General features: G+C 41.7%; 1 protein-coding gene and 1 long non-coding RNA gene across 2 annotated transcripts in view; one reads left to right on the forward strand and one right to left on the reverse strand.

The window, feature by feature from the left end:
* LOC137383793 (AT-rich interactive domain-containing protein 2-like) overlaps positions 1 to 12,680 on the forward strand; it is a 312,689-nt gene extending 300,009 nt beyond the window's left edge. Inside the window, exons 18-21 of the mRNA XM_068057005.1 lie at positions 3,214 to 3,302; positions 6,951 to 7,074; positions 10,556 to 10,647; positions 11,034 to 12,680. Coding sequence (XP_067913106.1) covers positions 3,214 to 3,302; positions 6,951 to 7,074; positions 10,556 to 10,647; positions 11,034 to 11,166 — 438 coding nt within the window. The 3' untranslated portion in view covers positions 11,167 to 12,680. The remainder of the gene's footprint in view (positions 1 to 3,213; positions 3,303 to 6,950; positions 7,075 to 10,555; positions 10,648 to 11,033) is intronic.
* Positions 441 to 16,751, reverse strand: LOC137383795 (uncharacterized). Its single transcript, XR_010977463.1, has 3 exons — positions 16,534 to 16,751; positions 4,451 to 4,521; positions 441 to 824 (listed from the first exon to the last, which is right to left on the reverse strand). It is a non-coding gene; the product is annotated as an uncharacterized lncRNA (long non-coding RNA).
* Positions 16,752 to 25,520: the final 8,769 nt, after the last annotated feature.

Genomic DNA, 25,520 nt, shown 5'->3' on the forward strand with positions numbered 1-25,520 from the left:
TGTGACTTTTTTTATTTAACAGTTTAGTTCATGCTCAATTTAAAATGATTGTTTTTAACTTTGGGGAGTGGTGCCGTTACTAATGAAAGATGTCATAATGTTTTGTTTTTTGGAAAGATGTAAGGAATATAAGAAAAAGAATGTAAGTGGCTGAGTACATCTTGACCACCTGCTTCCATTCTGTCTACACCTCCAAAAAAAAACAATAAATGTTGTAAATTTACATATCCACTCCTGTGCATGAAACTTGTGTCAGGGTGACCTAAAACTGACTCAGCACCTCAGGTTATCCATGCTTAAATGTGAGCCTGCTTCAAAGTCCAGATTCCCTTAAATCCTTCTGAGTACCTGACTCGTTAAGTTGTTCAAATTCAGATTGCATCATAAAACTTTGAAGACTAACCAACAAAAGGCAAAGGAAACAAATGTTTCAAAGCTAGTATTTCCATTTATTTTTATTTATTTAGCAAATGCAAATCCGCAGAGCCAAGAGATAGCCTCCTCATTTGCTGTGTTTAAGGTGATTAGTCCACCACTTAGTCTGTAGAGGGGACCCTCCTTGGTAATGTGCAACATTGTTTATATCCACAAATGCATAAGGGGTTTGTACTGAGGCCCCAGCGGTGGAGGTTGGCTGTGCAGGGGCCTGGCTTGTCTTGGACCTGTTTAGCAAGGACCACTGTCGCCATGGTAGCTCAAAGCCTATCGTTGGACATATGGGGTTTGTCATAAGGAACTTGTTGGTGACTCCCCGTGTTTCCCATTTCTTGATCCGCTGGTAGATCTTTCCCCATTTTCATAAGCACACGAAACTGTCAGGTTTGCTGTACGTAAGGAAAAATAAATCCAGACTAAGTATATTGCAAACTGTGAAGTAGTAGCAAAGTTCTGGTCACTTAACCTATATCACCTTACAATATGTACATCCTTATTCTGTGCGTGGCATGGTCTGCAGTCCAATTGGATAGATTTTTATGTATTGAGCTGCAGCTTTCACATATGAAATTGAAAATACCAAATATGCTAAGTTCTTTCAGGAATTGTCAGGTATAAGATGGACTTGAATGATATCTATCAGATGAAAAGATGCAAAGGCCTGCTGGAACAATTTTCATCTCTAAATCCTAACGTTGACAACGTGTTAGATCATCAGTGTATGGTGGTGCATCCATTGGGTGGTGCGGAGGAGGGGCTAATTTTCAGCCTTCGGAAGTTGGTGTGCTCCTGTGAATGGGTGTTGAGAAGGTACCAGGCCCTTTCCAGATTGGAGGGGGAAAAAATGTGAGCTGTCTGCAGGTTACTGTGTGGTCAGAGTAACATTGGGGATTTGAGAACAGGTAGTTCATTCAACTGCAGGCCATATTTAACCTTGGTGACGAGGGAAAGGAGAGTAATTATGACTTGTTTGTGATCTCCGGTAACTTCTGAATTGTTGGAAACAAAGCTGATCAGTTAGTATATTTAAAGCCTGCGGGGCAAACTTTCTTTTTATCACTGTTATGTCTCATAGTTTCTGGAGTGTATCTATTGCCACTAAAACTAATATTTAGGCCAATGAAAGGGCAAAATGCTCCAAATCCTTAGATATGGCATTTTTACTGTCTTTTCTAAAGAAGGCCCAGCAAGAATTACATGGTTTTGATTGTCCAAGAGTCCAGGATAAGATTGGTCAGAACTAATGCTCTAGTTTTCTTCAATTTAACTGGATAATTGTGTAACTTTATCAGTATGTTTACCATCTCAAATCAATCCTGCTCTGCACGTGCAGAGGTTGGAAGTATATTGAAAATAAGCAGATTACTTTTTGTTCAGGTTCTGATACTTTTGTTATGAACGTGAAAAATATAGCTGAAAGAATTGATGAAAGGTCACAGACCTGAAACGTTAACTCTTTCTCTCTCCAAAGATGCTGCCAGACCTGCTGAGTATTTCCAACACTTTGTTTTTATCTCAGATTTCCAGCATCCATAGTATTTTGCTTTTATTACAACATAAGAAAGGGCTGAATTGTGGAGGGTTTTGCAACTTTCTTACCTAACCGTCCCCAGACCATGGGGTAAAAACATGTGAATAAGAAAATTGGGCACTTGGTTTTGTTGGGGCGGGGGAGAAGGAAAATATTTTTCATAAAGTATTAAGAATCTCATTAGCCTAGTTAGTTAGGTTAGAAGACTGCATTTTCAGGCTACCTGATACAATAGCTGAAATAGAAACAAGAAATGCTGGAAATACTCAGCAGGTCTGGCAGCATCTGTGGAGAGAGAAGCAGAGTTAACATTTCAGTTCAGTGATCCTTCATCAGAACTGACAAATGTTAGAAATGTAAAAGGTTTTAAGCAAGTAAAGTGGGGGTAAGAGCAGTGGTGAGGGGGGTGTGTTAAAATGGCCAGCAACCGGAAGCTCGGGGTCATGCTTACGGACTGAGCGAAGGTGTTCCGCAAAGGCCTTTTCCCTTCTCCCCCCCCCCCCCCCCCCCCCTGCCCTCATGCTCACATCTCTGTCCTGGGATTGCTGCAGTGTTCCAGCAAACATCAACGCAAGCTCGAGGAACAGCACCTCATTTACCGATTAGGCACGCTACAGCCTGCCGGACTGAACACTGAGTTCAATCATTTCAGAGCATGACGGAGCCCCCCTTTTTATTTTTAGTTAATTTTTCTTTTTTCTCTTTTATTTGTTTATTTGGTTTCTACTGTGCCTACCCACTTTTTTTCATGTTTGTGCTTGGGGCCAGGTCTGTTAATTTAACTGTCAATTGGCACCCTCTCTGCTTTGTCTTTCACTACACCATTAACATACCGTTTGCCTTTGTTCCATAACCTTCTGGCCAGTTATTCTCAGTGACCTTGTCCTCGCAACACCACCTCTTTTGTTATCTCTTGCCCCACCCCGCTTTACTTGCTTAAAACCTTTTACATTTCTAATATTTGTCAGTTCTGATGAAGGGTCACTGACCTGAAACTTAACTCTGCTTCTCTCTCCACAGAAGCTGCCAGACCTGCTGAGTATTTCCAGCATTTCTTGTTTTTATTTCAGATTTCCAGCATCTGCAGCATTTTGATTTTATGATATAATAGCTGACCTGACTGTTGTGCTGTGTTAAGGGCAATTCACAATGCAATAGAAATGTTCAGCTGCGTGTGTGTACAACTTGTAGAAATTATCATGGATGATTGTACATTTTGAGGTCAGTGCCTCTGTCTTTTTATATAGGACAAACACTGTTCAAGGGAGACTCTACTTGTTGGACTGAAAAGGTTGGAGCAGAAAGCACAAACAAGCACCTCACAAACTGCAGTAAGGTAAGTACCCAACTCTAGAAAATAAAATGTCCTATTATGCTAGTATTAGCCGATCAGTGTATGAAGGTGCTGTTAAGATGCAATGCCTCACGAATTGCATCATTAATCTCAACTTTCTATTCGTTAATTGCTGACTGGAGAACTGACTCTTTTCGCACCAGAACAGAAAATCAGCGAGCAAAGAGCTGGCACAAAATAATGGGTCAATTCACGACCTCCTGTACTGTACACTTGTATGGCTGTATGGCAGGTCACCCAAAGGCACCTTTCCTGCGGTTTTTATGAACAGGGTGTAGACCTGAAGTAAGTTGGTTGCTTTCTTGCTTGGAGTGGAGTGTGACATGACGGCTGGCTGTTATCAGGTAAGTATGGGAGGAAGAAAAGATCTTTTGGACTGGTGCGTGATGTGGAATTGTACATCTTGTAAGGATTAAGAAAAATACTGCACTAAAAATAGATTTCCTAGAAAATAATGCAGTGATGGGTCTATCAATCACTGTTTTCATAATTTTTTGAAGACATTAGTTAATACATCTTTAGGAAGGATGCCAAGGCCTTCGAGAGGGCGCGTAGATTTACTAGAATGGTACTAGGAATGAAAGACATCAGTTATGTGGAGGACTAGAAAAAGTGGAATTGTGCTCCTTAGAGACCAGCGAAGGTTAAGAAGGCATTTAATAAAGGTGTTCAAAATCGTGAAGGATTCAGATAGAGTAAATAAGGAGAAACTGTTCCCAGTGGTAGAAGAGTCGGTAATCAGAGGACACAGATTTAAGGTAATTGGCAAAAGAACCAGAGGCGACTTGAAGGAAAAAAAATTTATGCAGCGAGTTATAATCTGGAATGCCGCTTGAAGCAGAGGGGTGTTGGAAGCAGAATAAATAACTTTCAAAAGGGAATTGGATAAATACTTGTAAAGGAAAAACCTGCTGAGCTATGGGGAAAGAGCAGGACCATATGACTCATTGGATAGCTCTACCAAATAGCTGGCACAAGCATGCTTGACCAAATGGTTCCTCTCAGTGCTGGATCATTCTCATGTTCTGCCACAATTTTTGGATTTGTTGGTGATGGGAGGCAATTCAAAGTAAATGGTTCTCTATAACCAAATTCCATTCAGTAGAATTGTGTCCGATTAAGCATTCGACCTTCAGTTTCTTCTTTCTAATCTTAAACGCAGCACATTGTTTCTTTCCACTCCATTTCTTAGCAAAGTGACCTGTGGACAAGATACAACAGAAATCTTTACTAAAATCGAAGCATTCCTAATGATTATTTGTGATTGGTAGTCTTAATTACAGAAGTTGAAATACAGGGAACAGTACCACCAGGGTTTGTCTACCACTTCAATACTTAAACAAATCCTTCTGTGTTCCGTGATCAGTTGGCACCTGCCAACTTCACTTTGATGAAATTAATATGAGATGATATGGAGTTCAATATTTGTAATCAGTCAAAATGTCATTTATGAGGTCACAAGGCAGATGATGTTGTACAAGTAATGTGCATCAAGTACATGCCAAGTTTTGGAGGACTGTGTGATTCAGTGTGTTAGACAGTGTGACACTTCTTTGACCTGGGTTCAAATCCAGTTGCCACTGATGGATTGAAAGTTGGCTGGACATATTCTTTGTGCTATGAGTTTGAATAATCTCAAACCAGTTTCTTGAGTATTTTCCCACAACAAAATAAAGCTGGCCCTATATTAACAGTCCCTATAGGATAGTGAATGTAAGAAATTGAGTGGTATCTGTGAAGTAGGTTGGGTAGGAGACACTTTGTTGGGGCAATGTATAAAGATAGAAAGGGGTGAAAGATTATCGGGGGTTGGTGGGAGTGTGGAGTTGAGGTTACAATCAGATTAGTCATGATCTTATTGAATGGCGGACAGGCTCGAGGGGCCGAGTGGCCTACTCCTGCTTCTAGTTCATATGTCCGTATTGATCTGGATTTCACAGTCAGCAGCAAAACAACAGCACTCGCCACTGACAGTTAAGAAAGCAGCCTGCATAGATCTAGCAGTCTCTGTGGTGTGGATTTCCCCTCTCCTGACATTAGTTTGAATCGGGCGCCTAGTCAGGGGGCTCTCCAGGCATTTAACAACACTTTATCCTTCACTTTTAATTAAATTTCACAAAGAACAAAATAAATTATTGGGACATACACATGGGATTAAGGTAGAAGCTGCAACATCATGAAGTTTTAAAAAAAAAGTTTAAAAATATGTGGAATTATTTTATAATGGAGCAATTTGACATTCCACAAATATAGAATTAATTTTTCAGAGCCAGAGCGGTTTTTCAGCATTAATGATGAGCTAAATATGCTGTTAAAAATCCAGATAATCTCAATTCAATAGATGTAACTTTTTCAAGGGTTTTTACAACAGGGCTAATAGCGTAAAAAGGATTTAGGGTGACAATTCTAGACTATGGAGCCTGAGTCAAGGCTGTTGAGAATTCTGGGAGGGGAATATTATAGGCTGGAGGAGGTTACAGAGAAAAGAATGGGCAAAGACATTAAGGGATTTAATCAAGGGGATGAAAATTTTAAATTTAATGCATGTGGTGGGGGCGCAAGCTGATGCAAGTCGACGAGGTTGTTTGTTCTTGTAGGAAAGTAGAATTGAAGCCCAAGATCAGCCATGATCGTACTGAATGGCGGAGCAGGCTCGATGGGCCATATGGTCTACTTCTGCTCCTATTTCTTGTGTTCTTGAGGTGAGAGGGACTTAGTGCCGGATAGGATACGGGCAGTAGAGTTTGAGATTGTAGAGGGTGGAATTAGGAGGCCACCCAGTGAGATCATTGGAATAATTGGGGGCTGAAGGTGATATGACATGTATGGGTGGTTTCAGCAGTAGATGGGATGAATCAGGGACAGAGATGGGTGGTGATGCGATGTAAGGATTACACATTTTTTTGTGAAATTTTTATGACACATTTGAGATGTTTCGTACTGTTCACTTCATCAAATAGTGTGGTACTGACAGCTTCTCTAGGTACAGCAGTTTGATTGTCACAGTCAAATTCCCACTTTACCTAGTAGAAATGAGCCACAAGAAACCCTTTCCAAAAACAATTAAAGGATTTAATACTTATGGAAATTATTCTGGCATGACTATAAACTGGCCATAACATCGAGCTTTCGAGATTCACAAAGTCCTTCTTGAAACTCTCATACATACTTTGTAGCTTTCTGTACTTCTATAATTCATTACTAGAGATCAAATATTCAAATAACTTGAACAAAATGGACTTGTATATTTGCAATGGTATAATAAATAGTTGATTGCATTAATGTGACATTTATACAGACTAGATTTGCTGCATCTAACCGTTCCATTGAATAGTGAACTGGATACTAGCACCCTGGGCTATGTCAAATAATGTTTCATAAGGATATTTTCAGGACCTATTTAATGTCCAGAATAAGGTTACTTGTCCATTATTGGTGGGACTTCGCAGCTCTTCGTGTTCTACATCATGGGATCCTTTCCTGGATGAATTGCTTATCACTAAACATATTTATATTTGACCCATAATTGTTTTTGAATGGATCACACATCTCTGCGTTGAAATCTCTCAATAGACTAGACATGCTAACCTCCATCTTGATTTTAATATCTCTCAATATTTTGTTCTTCAGGCCATCTCCATCAGATGGTACAGCTCCAACACCTAAGACTCACAAGGCCTTGGTCAATCACCCCAGCGCTGCCCTAATGGCTCTAAGGAAAGGCTCCCGCAACCTTATTTTTAGGAATTACTTGGTAAGTATCTGCACAAACTTCTTTGGAAGGGAAAACATTTTTGTTTCAACACATGTAAGAGGCAGTAATGGACTTCTATATGTCAGCTTAGCTTAGATGGAAGCGCACTCTTCTCTCCATCAGAAGGTGCCTGTGGCACACAAATTGGATGCTGGTTTTGTTTATTTAGCAACAATTGCTGAATTTCAAAAGTAATTGATTGGCTGTTAAGTGCTTATAGGACCTTCCCCAGGATGCGATGAGGTGCAATATAATACAAGTTTGTTCTTTGCTTTTGCACATTGAGATAAAATTGGAGTCAGTAGTCCCTGGTGTCAGTTACGAACCAGGCACTTTTTATTGCTAACTTACTGGGATTCCTATGGTTATTACTGTTCACCATATTAAATTGATTAAGAAGTCATGTAATATTTTTTAAAGATTATACACAAAAATAATTTTTTAAAAATTGTGCTTAATATATACAATGGACTCATAAATACTGGTTGCCTTGTTTCCACAATCATAGAACAATAATCAATTCCAAGTGAGGTTGCATGACAGTGATTAAAGGTAAGCATTCATAGTGCTTGGCCACCAAGTGATGCTCGGCTTTGATTGGCTGAATGGTTCCTTGTGCCCAAGTATTCGAAGAAAGAATTTTAGCAACAACTAAAGTAGCTGCCTAAACTTGTCAATGGGTTTTACCCTAAGCTACAGCAAGGGTATCCTGTTTTTTCAGATCAAGGTGGACATGAAGAGGAAGTTCAGTTGCTCCTGGAGACATGGGAAACTGCCCCAATATTCATCTATCCCTCACTGCACTCAAGCTTCTTTTCCTGCAGTCAGTGATTACATTGCCTATCAAATCAAAATCCAGGTCCCGAAATACTGTTACTAATAGGGTCAGTGGGATTTGTTTAGGTACAGTCTATTGCACATCAGTTCTTCTATTGCCTAAACTACTCCTATACTTTGGGATAAAGTTTGGACAAACACAAATGCCATTGTTCAGACAGCCAAACTGCTGCAGCGGGTAGCTGTTGATGACTTTGTTGCAAGTGCTAAGACAGTATCACAAGACATTGTCAATCGCAATATATTTCGGATCCCAGATTTTCAGTGAATAAGCTACACTGCACAACATCAAGAAGCAGCATCCGTGTCTCAGAACTACCCAAGAACGTGGTATACCTGGCATAGGAACAAGGTATGCTTTTGAACCAAACAAGGTTTTACCCGTAGATCTGAATGACCCAGTAAGGTAAACAAGAAGGAGCCAGGAAGCAAAGGCTCTGAGCGTCTGCACCCCATTAGTGATGTGTACATAAGAAAACTCCCTTATTTAAGTAACAAATACCATGGGCTGGGTTTTAAGAGCAGCAATGGGCTCAGAAAATGGCGGCCCACATGCTGCAGAGCCACCGCGATCTACCGCGCAATGGCTCATTTAAATAGCTGAGGCGCCCCCCCCCCCTCCAATCATATGGAGGGGGAGAGCTGTCCAATGCTGGCAATGCAATCACTTGCCTGTGTGCAGGTGCTCGCGCCATATTTAAATTTTTAAAGAGGTAATCCACCAACCCCCAAAATTTAACAAACTTGTAACGCCCCTTTCCCACCCCCAATAAAAATTACACTATTTGCCCTCACCCCCCCCCCCCCCCCCCCCCGCCAAAATACTTAGCTTTGAATTCTGACCTTCCCCCACCCCCAACTGTACAAAGTTGAAAGTTCACCCCTTCCCACTGTTGATGCTTATTTGGCCCTGTTCCCCCCACCCCGCCCCACAGTAAAAATCTTAACTCCTCCCCCCTCCCCACTGGTGTCATGCCTGCTTTCCCAGACAGGGAATTGAAAGTGCAGGAGTGCCCGCTGCCACTCCAAAGATTGTGGCGGGCCCAAAAGATTGCTGGTAAGTCTATTTAAATTTATTCAGCTCCTTGATTTAAATATTTTGTTTCAATTCCTGTCACCCAGCGGCGGACAGGAGCTGCCACAGAGCCTCACGGAGGATCGGGCCAGCCTTCCCAGCACCTGCCTCCATGGCGGGCCTCTGGCTCCCCATGCCCCCCCCGCCCACAGAGCCAGACGTTGGGGGCTCAGTAAAAATCCAGCCCCATGACTTCATTAAGGGAATGTTAAGGCTCTCCCAGTGATTTACCTACCCTATAACCCATATTGATCAGTGGATCTCTGGTTTGATCCTAGACAAGTACTGAGTTAGCTGGGTAGCAACTAGGGTGCTGTAATTGACGTCACTGCTGCTGGGCTTGGGTTGGAGAAAAATCAGCCAAGTGATTTAAGAAGGTTTGTCGATGTTGGTGAGGGCAAGATTGAACTCAAATGTGTTGTACCCCACAGCCTGACAGCATTCACCGTCTAGAACCATACTCCAGTAAAATATTAATATTATCATGGTCCTGTAGTTTTTTTCAGAATATGCGGTTTGCCTTTAAGGCTTGCAAGGGATCAGTATTGCTTTAAGAGCCAGCAAGCCTTAGGAGTTTTAGGAAGGTGCATTTTCGTTGCCTTAGAAACAGCCATTTGGAGACTGCGATTCTAAGAGTGCATTCACGATACCATGGAAACAGCCACTGGGACTGAGCCTGATGCCATACATTTGTTACAATTCAGTTTGAACTGGCAGTTAGTAGGACACTGCTGTGATGAGCACACCTGAAAAAAAGAGCTCTCTACCATTTAAACTGAAGGAAGAGGATTTTAGTCTGATTATTATTTCTCAAAATTCTAGAAACATCAAGCAAAGACAGAGATCTCTGGTAATTTAAATTGAAGACAGGGAAGTTGGACTGTGACAATCTTTTATCCCTCAAAAACTCAAGTCAGATTGATTCTGTTGAAAGTGTTTGCAAGTCGTTAATTGTTGAAATTCGCTGAACTGCGAACAACATTGGACTGTAAATTTGCGAGGACTCTAATTTTTCTATTTTTAAATGTTCATAGTGTTTAAGAATTTAGTTCTTTTTAATTAAAGAGTTAATTTGCTGATTTAAAGACACCTGGTTTGGTTAGCCTCATTTGGGGGTTAATAGATGGTACGTTTTGGTGGGTCTTTAATTTGGAAAGTTTTTAAATGTTATGTTAGCCGATCTGTGGAACGACAGGATTGAATTAAGAGTATGTGGGTCCCACCACAATCAGAATCGTACATTTTGATTGGGGGCTTTGACAGGAGCGGTTGGTCGTAACAATACTTTAATGAGAAGGGGGAGAAAATTGGGGAAATGATTGGCCCGGGGTCTCTGCTCATGTTGTTCTGTAATCTACTGTTAGGCTATGTGAGAGAGCCATTTGGTTACCCCTGATTTAATGTTGCTCTTTTGTCCCAGTGGTTCTGCTGAGATGAAACTACGGGCATGAACCTGAAATTCTGTCATTGTAAGGCAGAAGTCTATTTCTCTCCTTTTCAAATTATCATTTATCGTTATAGGAGGTGGATAGTTTCCAAGATTTTCATTGTCATACATTTCTTTTGCAGGATGAGAAGGAAGGGCCGATTGTGAAGCATATTCGTCTGACTTCTGCCTTAATTTTAAAGAATGTTGCTAGATACTCAGAGCTTGGGCGAATGTAAGATCTTTTGCCTCTATTTATAAAATATCAGCCATTTTAAATATACTCTTACATAGTTAACCATCTTCACTTAAGGAAAATATTTGTTCAATCCCTTCCACCATTGGCATTGAAATAAGATCGAGTTCACTTGAGTAATAAAACACATAACCCATTGATATGGCATTCCTCTGGGACATGCTTTTATTTTTTTTTAAAACACTAGTTGAATTTGTTTTTAGTCACAGTTTCTTCTGATTTCAGAACAGGAGTTCTACAACTTTGTTCTATCATGTGCAATATTGCCGTATTTAAGTAAAAATTCCATCTGTATTTGGGATCCTGTGTGTTTTATATTCTGTCAATAAGTAATAGCTCTGAAACTGTTTGCTTTCCCATCTCAGATTGCTGAAGCGGCACGAAAACCACCTATCTGTACTGGCCATCAGTGGTATGGAGGCTTCCACTGCACTTGCTAAATGCCTTTATGAACTCAACTCGCAAGAACAATCAGAGCCAACAGAAAGCAAACGCTGAGAAAAACTTGATACCATTAAAAATCCAGCAACAGTAAACAAGGGTCAAAGGAGGAAATGTAATCATTGTGCAGATGAAGAACTGGAACCTTACTGTCTACATTTTGTACCTGTTTACTATAACATGAAATTAAAAGGACTGATCTTTTTAAATTATTCGTTTTGCAGGCCAGAACTTCCTGCATCACCTTAGTCTCTCACCTCGTTCTAGACCTTTCCGTCAGAGCAGGAGGTTTTGTGACATCAGAAGATGTGGTCAGCCTAAGATGAGAACATTAGCCTGGTCACACATACACACTCGTGCTCACGCACACATGTGCACACATATACACACACACAGACTGGCACGTATGTGCGCGCACACACACAGACAGACTAGCGCTCTCTCTCACACAGACTAGCTCTCTCTCACATACACACAGACTGGCTCACACACACACACAGACTGGCGCTCTCACTCTCAGACACACACACACACAGACTGGCTTGAACACACGTGCATACTCACACACGCACAGGCTCTCATACACAGACAGACTGGCGCGTTCACACACACACACAGACTGGCTTGTACGCACGTGCATGCACACATACGCGCACACACACAGGCTGGCTCTCTCACACACACGCTCACTCACACTCACACACACACACACACACACACACGCTCACTCGTTCACTCTAAAAACACACTCACACCAGCGCATACACTCACTCAGTGCGTATACACACACACACACACACACACACCACCCAAGGAAAGACCCAGAACAGAAAAATTGGTGGGTACTGTCCCCAGGCATCCATAACACTCTACAGTCAGCCTAGGCACCTGCCTCAGCGAGCCTTCAACTCAAGTCGCTATTCTTCCTATGAGATAGATCTTTGATTATAAAAAAAAATGCCCAAGGATATAGAATTTTTGTCCATATATTTATAAAGCAAATCTCATTTATATTTCATTTCCCTGTGCATTTTTTCCAAAATGTTGCAACTAAATTCCTCATAGGAACGTCAGTCAACACTGCTCATTGAGTAGGTCTCTCTGTGCCCTGAAATCCTTCAAGAGCCCAGTTGGCTGCTGGTCAATGCTTGTGTTTAGAGCTGGAGTCCTTCAGCTTTCTACCAGGGAAGAGTTTCCTGCATTCAGATGTCTAGATACAGTTTTGCAGTTAACATTTCCAGTTTTAAATGCTGCAAACTGCACAACACTTGAAGTTTTCCCACTTTGTCCCCTGTTTGAAGTGGAGCATTTTCCATTTATTTATTATATGTAAACTACCACAGATTTGATGTCCCCTTTTCAAAGTCATGTAAATATTTGTGAATATCAAAAATGCCTACATACCATTGCAGGAGAATGAAGGGAAGAGAGGTGCAGCATTACAAGGAGTGAAATCTGGGTGAGCGCTAGGATAGAACCCAAACTAGCCACAGGGCAACAAGGCAGCTTTGTACCAGATGTAATACCAACTTTGTGCCACTAGATGTTGCCAGCATGCTTTGAAAGTGCAACACCATAGACATTAACAAAGCTTATCTAGCGGCGGTAAAATGAGATTGCAGCAATTTCGCCACTACAGCCAACATTTGTTAATTGGGACACCAGGGTGAAATTTAAATCTTCCTATTTATCAGAAATGTTTTGCTTCAATAGGGACAATCAGTAAGGATCCAAATGTGTGGAATCAATTGGTGCCTGAGAAAATGTTCCATATGAAAAAATACTCCCATTAACCCTTGTCCCATTAATGGCATGAACTTCATTTTGTCTTGGTGGCACCTTTTTTTTCGGTCAGCTTACATTCATTGCACCACTGGCTAACGTGAAGAGTAAGCGCCCACCTAGAATCAAAGGATCTAGTTTTTGTATGTTAACCTGCCATATGTATGTAAAAGCATATACATAAAACACTGCATCAAGCAGCGTGGAAATGTGTACATAACTTCACAAAGGTACTGATGCTGTATAATAAGATTGGCACAGTTTTGTGCAGCTGTGGTTTTTGTATTATACACCATGTAAAGCTTTTGCTTGTTATGAAATAATATATCGCATCATTTTTCTATAAAAGGTAAAAATTCCAAGACAGAATTTTTTAAAAAATCTGTTACAGCATTTTTCCTGAGATTAGGGCCCATTTTAGAAAACCTTTAGTCGCAGCACAACCTTCAGAACTTGTATAGGAATTTTTTTTTAATTTGTAAATGTATTTAAATACATGACGTTTTATACAGCTTTATTTTCACCTGTGTTATATTTGTAATTCGTGTAGGTGTGATATTTCCCTTGTTATTCCTTTGTTCCGTTTTTCTACCCGTGACATATTAAAGTGTTTTTTAGTGTACAGTATAGTGCCTCCGCTTTTGGTACAACGTGACTTTTCATGCCTATGGTCAGTTTGTGTTCCCTTGGTTTCTTTGTGTGCCTCACCACTGATGATCCTGGTATGGTCGGATAAAGGGGAATATATTTTGTTATTAAATGCAATGCATACTAACCTTAGGATTTCACTGTGCCCTCCTGCTAGTTCAACAGAATAAAACCGTGAGAAGCAGACACATGGAGATCAGTGAAATGATCAAACCTGTGCTAAGTTAGTTGGTCCCAGCCCAGTCTATATTATTTGCAATTGGCCTCAGCACCCCTGGGTTAGAAAGAGAAAAGTTAGTCAGGTTTCCCACTCTGATAGCTATTCAGCAATATCTGCTAGAAGCACATGTATATGACTATCTGCTGAGGACAGGACCATGCTCAGCTGCCTCTCAAAGTCTGACAGTCTGCCAAAGCTTACTGTGACCTAAGCATGAATGCCTGCTTGAGAGAGGTACCTGAGGATGACCACCCATAGAACTAAACCCTAGCAATGACTCATGCTATTTGGAGTGGTGGCATGGAAGAATAAACTTGATGTAAAAGTGAGCATTTCTGTAATACAGGGCAATCTCATAATCATTAATCTTCCTGTATGAACATCACTGTGCAGAGCACACTGCAGAAACCAAAATATACTGAAGACTGAATAAAATAATCTTTGTTTTAAAGCTTTGGAGTGATTGGAAGGCACTTAACCAGTCTTGTGGTTTGGTTGACTTTCACAAACTGCTTGAGATTTAATCTTGCGGTTTATGAGCACCATCTGAAGCCGTTGATTAGATTGCCATGTTGTAATCAGTCCCAGATGTCCATTATTCTTTGTGTAAGTGCAAGACATATAAATTAATTCAGTATCTCCTAGTACATTCACCAAACTGCAATGCAAAAAAAGTTTTTTTAAAGAAGAATGTATTTTAAGATGTATGTGCAGTACTGTTTTTGTGCACTGTATGACCCAAGTTCTGTTTTACAGTAAAATTACCAGTATAAAATGTGAGACTATTCCAGTCTTTGTTCACAATTTAACTTACTGCCCATATGTACTTCCAAAGTTAAGGTAAGAGAATTCAAGGTGAATTTGTGTAAATTGCCTGCTTCAAGATGCTGATCACTTCCTCTCTGAGGGAAAGCTCAACCTGCTCTTGGTCAGGCTGGCAGTGTACTACTACTCATCCTGAGTTACAATAGGCAACAGATACTAGAAGTGGTGCCAGTTTGACTTGACTTAATTACAACGATATGCAACCCCAAATAGACAACAGCTTTAGGTCACAATTATGGCAAATCCTTGTTTAGCAGTAATTAGGTAGGACTTGCGGGAGTAGTTTGGACTGTGACAAATTGTGTTTGTAGTATCTCATTCTGTTTGAAAGATTGTTGGTCTTAACTGTCTCGATTCCAATTTCCTTCCTTGTCCTTTGTACTGAAGGTAATGACTCAAACTGCTTCCACATACGCTTTCTAGTGCCCCTGCCTCACCATGAATATCTACAATTCATAAGTGACCCTAGACTGTGAAGGTCTGCAGGTTATTTGATTATTGTTGGGAGAAAGTCCATTATGACCAAGCTGATCCGAACCTTGCTTAATGTGGCTCGGTTTAAAATTTTGTACTTCTCAGGGAATGTTGTCAGGCATTTTATTGTGTTAAAGGCACTATATAAATGAAAGTTGTAATTATATGCCCATCCATCAATATTCTTTTTTCTTTCTTTTGGGCCTCCTGGATAACAACTGAGATCCCTGGCTGAGCCCTCTATGGCACCCCATTGATATGTGAACGTTAACAATGGCCAAGAAAATGTCCTGCGTTTAATATTCTCTTCCAACTTGGAAATGTATTGGTTGGGAGACACTAATGAAAACCTTGAGGGAGACAAAGTGAACTGTCCATTGAGATTAAAGTATTACTATAGTTTCAAGCAATAACCCTGACGAGGGCAGAGCATATTTCCCCACCTCATATTGTACAGATCGATTTAGATTGGGGCCAACACTTTGTAACAGTTAAATACATTAAGAGCAATTTTTTAATGTTATATCTTCACAGTTTACCTTTCTGCTAAAGGTGCTGCCACTTGCCGGGGTACAACTCCATTGGTATGAGCATCTTACCGAACTGCATGTTCTTCACATCTGATTCTACAGTGGCTGTTGGCAATCTATTTGACAACATCGACCAGATATACAAACCATCCAACCCAGGTCATTGACTAGCAACAAGGAGCAGAACGCTAGCAGATTTTTCATTTCCTTAGTGCAAACGAACTGCGGCCAATTGTAGCATTCCTTGTAGCATTTCCTGTAGCTGTCTTCGCCGAGATCCCTGAACTCAGCACAGGCCAGCTTCCCCAATCTGAATGACGACTACGGTCATGCGCTTTTGCAGAGTTTGCGAGAAGTCTGGATTCGAGTTCTAACAGCAATAACGCATTTCTTTTGTAAACTTTACGCAATCCACTTGTGAATCCTACCAATGTATTTAATCAGGGAAAGTTGCTGCATATGAATGTGAACAGTGCCTCTGGCTTTTATCTGTGTTCGATGTAGGGGATATGTTGCTGTAGTCGTGCCTTAAATCAGTGGTTCTCAAAAGTGTGGTCTCGGGCTGCTCCTAAATGCAAGTTACTGACGGGCCGGGGCCATACGAGAGATCAGGCCAAAACCCTCATCTCCACAACTCGAGTGATGTAACACTACCAGACACAAGTTGTCATAAGCGCTGGCAAATACAACCTAGTTTTAGAAGCAAGATTTATTTTACTGTTGATTTTGTTAGATTAATATAGATGTAAGGTAAGTATTAATTTCTCAAGATTATTATGATTTTATAACATTTCAATATTACAAATAAATGTGTTCTCTTGTATTTATAATATGAAAACGCCTACTTTTGTTTATGGCATGAATTAATTTACTTGTATTTAATTTAAAAATACTTATAAATTTATTGCAATTAGCAAAAAAGCAGCAAAATATTTATAGTCTCACCTAGCGAGAAATCCAACTTGTTCTCTCGTATGGTTTCGCCTGCCCGCAGATTCCAGTCGGCTGCATTGAACTGTTTCTGTTTTTGACTCGTGTTTCAAGAATGTAATTTTTGTGCAAATTGAACGCTTTGACTGCTACTTCCGGAGTAATCTGGTTTGAAACGTTTTAATCTTTACAAAACAAAAGCATTAAAAGGGTTAATATGGATCGTTGGTTAAATCCTGAAGCGCAAATTTCAGCGGGTTTGTGATCATGTGAGTGCAAGCAAGGCGCAAAATAGTGCGAGTGAGGGGATTTGTGAACCACAACCTCGACGCTTTGATTCTGGTGCCAATAATGTGACAAGTGCAGTGTATAATGAAGCGGAATGTGAATGGCTTTCCTAGTTACAGATACAAGAAGAACAGTGAAGAGTGGAATAATTGCAAAACATAGTGATCAAACCCAAAAGAACACGAACAAAGTGAAAAGGAAGTTAACAGTGACTACCTGAAAATTGGGTATTTCTGGATGGGCGATTAAAAAGATCCCAATCCTTATTGTGTTTTCTGTTTTGAAATTTTGGTAAAGGAAGCCATGAAACGAAAGCAAACACAAGAGGTACATTGGAAAGCCCCTTGAGTTTTTTTAAAGAACAAGTGTAAAGAACTGACCTACAATAAGAGCATTATGCATTTTATTGCTACTGGTTGGGGATGTCCTCTGAACGCGTGAATTTTTAAAGCCTTGTGTAAAGAGATGGAGAGTGAACACATGAAAGTTCTTTTCAATACTGAGGTTCACTGGTTGTTGCGGGACAAAGTACTCACCCTCCTCAATTAAGCAGTGAGTGTCAAGGATGTGACCTCCCGGACCGCAAGCATGATTTGTCATGGCTTGCCGAACTAGCATACTCCACAGATGCTGCCAGACCTGCTGAGTATTTCCAGCACTTTGTCTTTATTTCAGATTTCCAGCATCTGCAGCATTTTGCCTTTATTTGAGCATACTTGGCTGATATTTTCTGCATCTTGAATCTTGCCTTGCATGGAAAATCTGTCACTGTATTTAATGCCCATAGTAAAATCTTTACGTATAAAGATAGAGCTGTTGCGTGGCCGCCTCGACTGCTGAGAATTTGAGTCACAACTCTTGCCGATTTCCTGCTTACCTTCGAGGAAGCATTTCCCAGTACCAGCGACAGGATTTGAGTGGATCAGACGTTCAAACATGGGTTGCATTGAAGAGGTCGATGTGAAAGCTTCCCTCAAAAGAGGTGGACAATCCTGTGGAGCTTGCATCGGATGGGTTACTGAAGCTGGTATTCGGCGAGAAAATTTTGACGGATGTTTGGCTCCACATTCAGTCCCAGTATCCTGGAATCGCCAGCACAGCTCTGATGCACCTGTTACCATTCCCAACAACATGCAACTGCGAGGTCGGATTTTCAATACTTGTGGAGCTGAAAACAAAGAGGAACCTGCTGAATGTGCAGCCTGACATGAGACTGAAGCTCTCCAGCTTGGAACCAAACATCCCCTCATTGGTGTCTCATCAAAAGCAGCACCATTCTTCCCATTAATTCTGATGAGTTTTTTTTTGTGGTGGCAAATGTAAGTCGGTGGGGTAGGACCAGTAGGTTGACGGTGCGCCTAAGTGATCCGCGCACAAAAATGTTTGCGAACCGCAACCTTAAATAGTTGGACACAAGGAATGAAATAAACATCCACAAAGACCAGCCAAACCTGATTTACATGTAGTTGTGCTTCTTCCATTGTCAAGGGAGATAAAGGCATCCCAGCTAAGTTAGGAGATGTTGCCATTCCCGTGCTGGCAGTTAAGCAGCTCAAAACCAGGACAGCAGAAGGCGAATTCTCATGAGAAATATAGGGCGAACTAAAAGCCTGTGGCAGGTCTCAAAACTGATTTTCGCAGAAGTGTATACAATCCCCAATGGGAAGTAGTGAGGAGGAATTGGCAGGTTATCATCAGAGACAATGGATTAACACAGTTCCCAAAGGGAAGTAGTGAGTTAAGCAAAGCCAAAATGTTTAGTTTTACTCAATTTGCCTTTTAAGATCTAGTATTTTGTTGTGGGCAATTGTAGAATGTTGTCTATGTGTACTGTTGCAAACTTCTACCTAACCAAAAAGTGTTATTTTTAGGTCCCTGGACTATTGTATCCCAGATCATAAAGTATATCTGTCCCAATTTTTCCATATCATAGGTTATTTTCTCCATGTGTACTTTTTCAAGCTAGCAGGTTCTGACGAGGAACATAGCTGGAGATTTAGAATTTTTTAAAGCCAAAATGGTATAGCATTAGGATGATTATGCCAATCCTTTCTGATATTTAAGCTTAGGAAACTTGGTAATTCATCTGATGTTATGGTCAATGAAAGGAGTGTCATGTCAACTTGCTTTGTTGAATGATGCTTTTCTTTAATCCACTGACTGGAGATCTGAATTTTTTTTAAACGTTTTAAAATGTACAAATAGAAGATAACTTTGCTAGCAGCTTAAGATGGCCACCTAATTTGCAACACTGTATCCGACATTGCAAGGCCTGTGAGGTGGAGACAAAATGTCTGCTCATCCCAGCAAGAACTAAGACCCAGGAAGTTTAAGGGAACTGCTTGTTCTTTTTCTTTTAGCAAGAAGAAATACTGCTAACTGCTATGTTTGAATCACTGAGTGACTGTCATATGACAAGCCCCTCCCCATCTGTGGTTTTAAGCTTGTGTTTTCTCTAAAGTAACCTGTAGAAGCTTCTGAACTGTGACACATGCAAACCCAAGTGGGGGTCCCTCTTTCTCTCTCTCCATTTCAGCTTCCAAGCTTCAACTCTGCCTGTTGACTGACCACCTTTACATACTCTGGCTACAATCAGAAACCCCATTGGAGCTGATCAAAGAGATGGGTTTTTGGAGGCTTTAAAGACAGGAAAGAGAGGCATGGAAGGATTTAGGGAGTGTGTTCTGGAAAGTAAGGCCTTTTTCTTACCTCCTAAACCCATGGATGACGAAGCTAAATGCAATTCTCTTTCTGCTACCTTACCTAAGATCAGCTAACTGACCTTGGTAATCTTCCTAGTGTGTATTACTTCATACTGCTTCAGGCATTAACCACATCAGTAAACCACTGGTGAAGGTGCAAAAGCTCATTTCTGAGGGCAACATGATATTGATCTCATTTGTTAAACTTTTTTCCTCACCCTTCAACTCAAAAACATGTTGCTCTGCAAAATGTGAGCTGATAACAGTGCAGTGAGGGCAACAGGACATCTGGGACCTTTGTGAACAATGGGGCCAACAGTCTATCTCCTTATGAATGAGATTAAACAATTGAGACAGGAACAATGGAGAAGGAAATAGTGAATTAGAGTCAAATCAGCTACAGAAAGAGAAATACAGGGAAAGAAAGATGAATTAAAAGAGCAAAAAAAAGCGGAAAGGAAAAGGAAGAAAATTAAAACAATTCAAATTATAAATTTAAAAAATCTCTAACAACAACTTACTATAGGAATGAGACGCTACAGTTTCAATTGCTCCCTTTGAGCCAGAGGAATAGAGTGGCATTGCATAAATCTCATCATTAAAAAAGGTGCTTATGCTGTTAAGTACCTGCCCTAACTCTCTGCAGGGGGTGTTAATTGATAATTAATGTGCAAATGCAGCAATTTCTTGAAATTCACTGGGAAGTTGACGGTGAGCTGCTACTTTTGTGAAGCTAATGGTGGAGCAAAACAAATTGTCCAGCAATTTCCGGCAATTCACAATTCACAACGCATCTCTTCACAAGTTGCTGGATGATTTACATATTACTGTTATTGTATGCATTAAACTCACCATTATTTTGACAGCAAATTCTAGATCAATATTATTTGTGACTCCATGTGATACACTTTGGGAGAAAAATATAAAGCTGGGAGACAAACTATAGTCAAAATTGTCAGCAGTGTCAAGAGGCTTAGGTAGACATGATACGTGATTTAGCCATTCAGCAGCCTTGGGGTCACACACCATCCTGACTTGGAACTATATCGCCATTCCCTTGCTGTCACTGGATCAAAATCCTGGAATTCCCTCCCTAACCACTGTGGGTGTACCCACACCAGATGGACTGCAGCGGTTCAAGAAGGCAGCTCACCACCACCTTCTCAAGGGCAGTTAGGGATGGGCAACAAATACCTGCTTTGCCAGCAATGCCCACATCCCATGAAAGAATAGACCAGTATGAAATGAACAGGCATTCAATAAATATATGATATCTTCAACGCCATTGCAACTACACAGAAGGGTTTTTCTGAATCCTCAGGTGTGGTCATTTGCCATGCACCTTACCACTGCACCAGAAATGGTGTAGCAGCTTGTAGTCGGGTAGTCTCTCATCAGGTTGGGTGATGAGGAAGGATGAATTCACTGAGGGAGCAGCTCAATCCCATTCTGTTTGACATAATGAGGCAGCATTCACTGTGGAGATGGATGTTAGTATAGACCAGACTGGTCTTCTGCTTATGAGACACCTCCTATGTATCTTTAAAATGTGGCAGCTGTGGCAACTTCTGGATTTTGTCTGTGGGGTTAGAAACATGGAAACATAGAAAATAGGAGCAGGAGTAGGCCATTCAGCCTTGCGAACCTGCACCACCATTCAACACGATCATGGATGATCATCCTAACTCAGTACCCTGTTCCTACTTTCTCCCCTTATTCCTTGATCTCTTTAGCCCTAAGAATGATATCTAACTCTTTCTTGAATATATTTAATGATTCGGCCATTACTGCTTTCTGTGGTAGAGAATTCCTCAGGTTCACCACTCGCTGGGTGAAGAAATCCCTCCTCACCTCAGTCCTAAATGGCTTACCCCTTATCCTTAGACTGCGACCCCTGGTCCTGGACTCCCCCGCCATCGGGAACATCCTTCCTGCATCTAGTCTGTCCAGTCCTGTTAGAATTTTGTAGGTTTCTATGAGATCCCCTCTCATTCTTCTAAACTCTAGTGAATACAAGCCTAATCGACCCAATCTCTCTTCATACGTCAGTCCTGCCATCCCAGGAATCAGTCTGGTGAATCTTTGCTGCACTCCCTCCATAGCAAGAACATCCTTCCTCAGATAAGGAGACCAAAACTCCACACAATACTCCATATGTGGTCTCACCAAGACCCTGTGTAATTGCAGCAAGACATCCTTGCTCATCCTCTCGCTTTGAAGGCCAACATATCATTCGCCTTCTTAACTGCCTGCTGCACCTGCATGCTTACTTTCAGCGACTGGCGTACAAGGACACCCAGGTCTTACTGCGTCTCCCCCTTCCCCAATCTATCGCCGTTCAGATAATAATCTACTTATTATTATGAAAAACCTTCATTTATGCACAGAACCTTTGACAACCTCAAAATGTCCCAAAGCGCTTTACAGCCAATGAAGTACTTTTTGATCAGCTGTTTGATACTTTGAAATCATAGAAAGTTTAAGGCACAGAAAGAGGCCACTTGGCCCATCGTGCCTGTGCCAGTGCCAGCCAAAAAACGATCCACCTATTCTAATATCACCTTCCAGCATTTGATCCGTAACCCTGCAGTTTACAGCACTTGAGGTGCATATCCAGACTCCTTTTGAATGAGTTGAGGGGCTCCGCCTGAACTATCCTTTCAGGCAGTGAGTTCCAGACCATCACCACCCTCTGGGTGAAAAAGTTTTTCCTCATTTCCCCTCTAATTTTTCTACCAATATAGATTGGTTTCCTCCAAAAGCTAATTACAAGCTGCACGACGTAAAGATAGCAGTGTTGCACCTCAACATGATGATAGAAGACCTTAAGTCCAAGGGTTGCAGATTCGAATAGATATGGCAGACAACTTGTTTAGACATTCACTGCCAGATTTGACTGGACCACATAAAGCACTATTGGGTCCTGCTGTCATCTGCTAAAACTGCTCATTATTCCAGGATCATCCTGGAATGCAAAGATAACTATTAGCTTCTTGAACTGAATTTTATTGTGGTGCCGCTGTCCACGGTGATGCCCTTTGGACTCAACAGGGCATCCTGACCTTACTCGCACTAAGTCCCATTCACCCATCACCCCTGTGCTCACTGAATTACATTGGCTTCCAGTCAAGCAACATCTTGATTTTAAAAATCACATCATTGTTTTCAAATCTCTCCATGGCCCCATCTCTGTCATCTCCTCCAGCCCCACAACCTACTGAGATTTTGCGCTGCTCTAATCCTGGCCTCTTGAGCATCCCCGATTTTAATCACTTCACCATTGGTGGCCGTGCCTTCAGCTGCCTGGGCACCAAGCTCTGGAATTCCCTCCCTAAACCTCTCCACCTCCCTAACTCTTTCCTTCTTTAAGACACCCATTAAAACCTACCTGGTTGGCCAAATTTTGACCATGTGCCCTAATATCGCCTTATGTGGCTTGGTGTCATGTTTGTTTTATAATTATCCTGTGAGGCACCTTGGGGCATCTTATTTCATTAAAAGTTCAAAAAACTACAAGTTGTGGTTGAAACACTAGGAGAGGAAAGTGTGTTTGTATCATACCACATGATATAATAGCAGAACATGGATGCCATGGTGAGTTCATGACATTGGCGATGAGTGTTGGAAGGTAACCCTTCCCGTACTTTTTTTTATTCATTCACGGGATGTGGGTGTCACTGGCCAGGCCAACATTTATTTCCCATCCCTAATTGCCCTTGAGAAGGTGGTGGTGAGCTGCCTTCTTGAACCGCTGCAGTCCATGTGAGGTAGGTATACCCACAGTGCTGTTAGCAAGGGAGTTCCAGGATTTTGACCCAGCGACAGTGAAGGAACAATGATACAGTTCCAAGTCAGGATGGTGTGTGACTTGGACGGAACTTGCAGGTGGTGGTGTTCCCATGCAACTGCTGCTGTTGTCCTTCGAGGTGGTAGAGGTCGTGGTTTGGAAGGAGCCTTGGTGCGTTGCTGCAGTGCATCTTGTAGATGGTATACACTGTTGCCACTGTGCGTCGGTGGTGGAGGGAGCGAATGTTTGTGGATGGGATGCCAATCAAGTGGGCTACTTTGTTCTGGATGGTGTCGAGCTTCTTGAGTGTTGTTGGAGCTGCACCCATCCAGGCAAGTGGAGAGTATTCCATCACAATCCTGACTTGTGCCTTGTAGATGGTGGACAGGCTTTGGGGAGTCAGGATGTGAGTTACTCGCCTCAGGATTCCTAGCCTCTGACCTGCTCTTGTAGCCATCGGCGGCACAGTGGTTAGCACCGCAGCCTCACAGCTCCAGGGACCCGGGTTCGATTCTGGGTACTGCCTGTGCGGAGTTTGCAAGTTCTCCCTGTGTCTGCGTGGGTTTTCGCCGGGTGCTCCGGTTTCCTCCCACATCCAAAGACTTGCAGGTGATAGGTAAATTGGCCATTGTAAATTGCCCCTAGTGTAGGGAGGTGATAGGAAATATGGGATTAGTGTAGGGTTAGTATAAATGGGTGGTTGTTGGTCGGCACAGACTCGGTGAGCTGAAGGGCCTGTTTCAGTGCTGTATCTCTAAAAAAATAAATAAATAAATATGGCTACTCCAGTTCAGTTTCTGGTCAATGGTAGCCCCTAGGATGTTGATAGTGGGGGATCCAGTGATGGTAATGCCTTTGAATGTCAAGGGGAGATGGCTAGATTCTCTCTTGTTGGAGATGGGTCATTGCCTGGCACTTGTGTGGCACAAATGTTACTCCCGCCAAAAAAAGAGGGAAAATCAAAGGTCAGTCTTATACATCTATTACAAGTTAATTACAATTTAGAAACGGCCTCATGGAAGGTTTCCCGCTTAATTTTTTGGCATATGTCAAGGAGGCGTGATAGATACAAGCTATGCACTGAAGTCAATCTTTGAATCCAGGTCAAAGCATTTACTTTACTTCCATTGACATTGAATATGGATATATTACTTTGGTAAACATGAAGCCATGATGTACTGTGAACTGCTGCAGGTTAAGATAAAGGCAGCTTGCAGCAGCTTTCCCATTGGTTCAGTGATGCAATGCACTAGTTGGTGCAACACTCAACCATGAAGACTGCAAAGATAAGCACAAATGAGAGAGACTACTTGGCTCTCCTACTTCATCTGGAGAAGGCCCTATAGTCACATTGAGTTAACTGATGTCGGCCTGCGTACTCTATGAGTGAGAGAGGTGAAGAATCACCCAGGTGTACTATCCTATTGGACACTGCTGGAAGGTGCCTTTGTATAGGTGTCAAGTCAGGACAGGATCGGATAAGCCTTTACAATGAAATAGGCTACTGGCAATCACTCTGTTAGTTCACTCATGAAGAATAATTGCTTAAGTGCAAGTCAGCATCTTCAGCAAAGATTTGCACCCTGGCGTGAGTCAGCATGGTCAGGAGATAAACCATACCCCAATGTGTATCAACACCTTCAGGAGAATGCTGTACCTCAGCATGACTCAGCAACTGGCTGGTCTTTTAGGGTAACATGCAGGACTGATCGGTGTAGATGTCTCCGTGCTGACGTTGGTTGGTGTGGACGTCCTTGAGTTGACATCGGTTTGCGTAGACGGTGTCACGCTCAAGCAAGGAAAAATTATGAACTATAAAATGAACTGATGAATTGAACTCAAAACAGACACCTTTTGCTGCAAAGCAAGATGGAGTAAGAGGTCAGGTGATCTCTCCTGTACTGCGACTACACATGGTAACTGCTGGGACCCTGAACCAATCATCTTGTCCAGTCAAGTGCTGAAGAAAGCATTAGAAATGGAAATGGCCCATTCAATGTTAATGGCTACCTCCCTTCAACAAGCCGGGCTAAAGAATGACTTTGCAGACATGGGGAGTCCAGACTCAAACTCAGGATAAAGAGTATGAAAAACATGGCTTTATCAAGATGGCATAGAGATGAGCAACATCTTCTTCCTCCCCCCTTCCCGATGGCGGGTTCCTCGATCAGGCACTAAGTGCCTTTTAACCAGGGACCACATCTCCCCGACTCCTGGAGCCAGCA

This window comes from Heterodontus francisci, chromosome 25 (assembly GCF_036365525.1).
Source record: "Heterodontus francisci isolate sHetFra1 chromosome 25, sHetFra1.hap1, whole genome shotgun sequence".
In the NCBI taxonomy this organism is placed as follows: Eukaryota; Metazoa; Chordata; class Chondrichthyes; order Heterodontiformes; family Heterodontidae; genus Heterodontus; species Heterodontus francisci.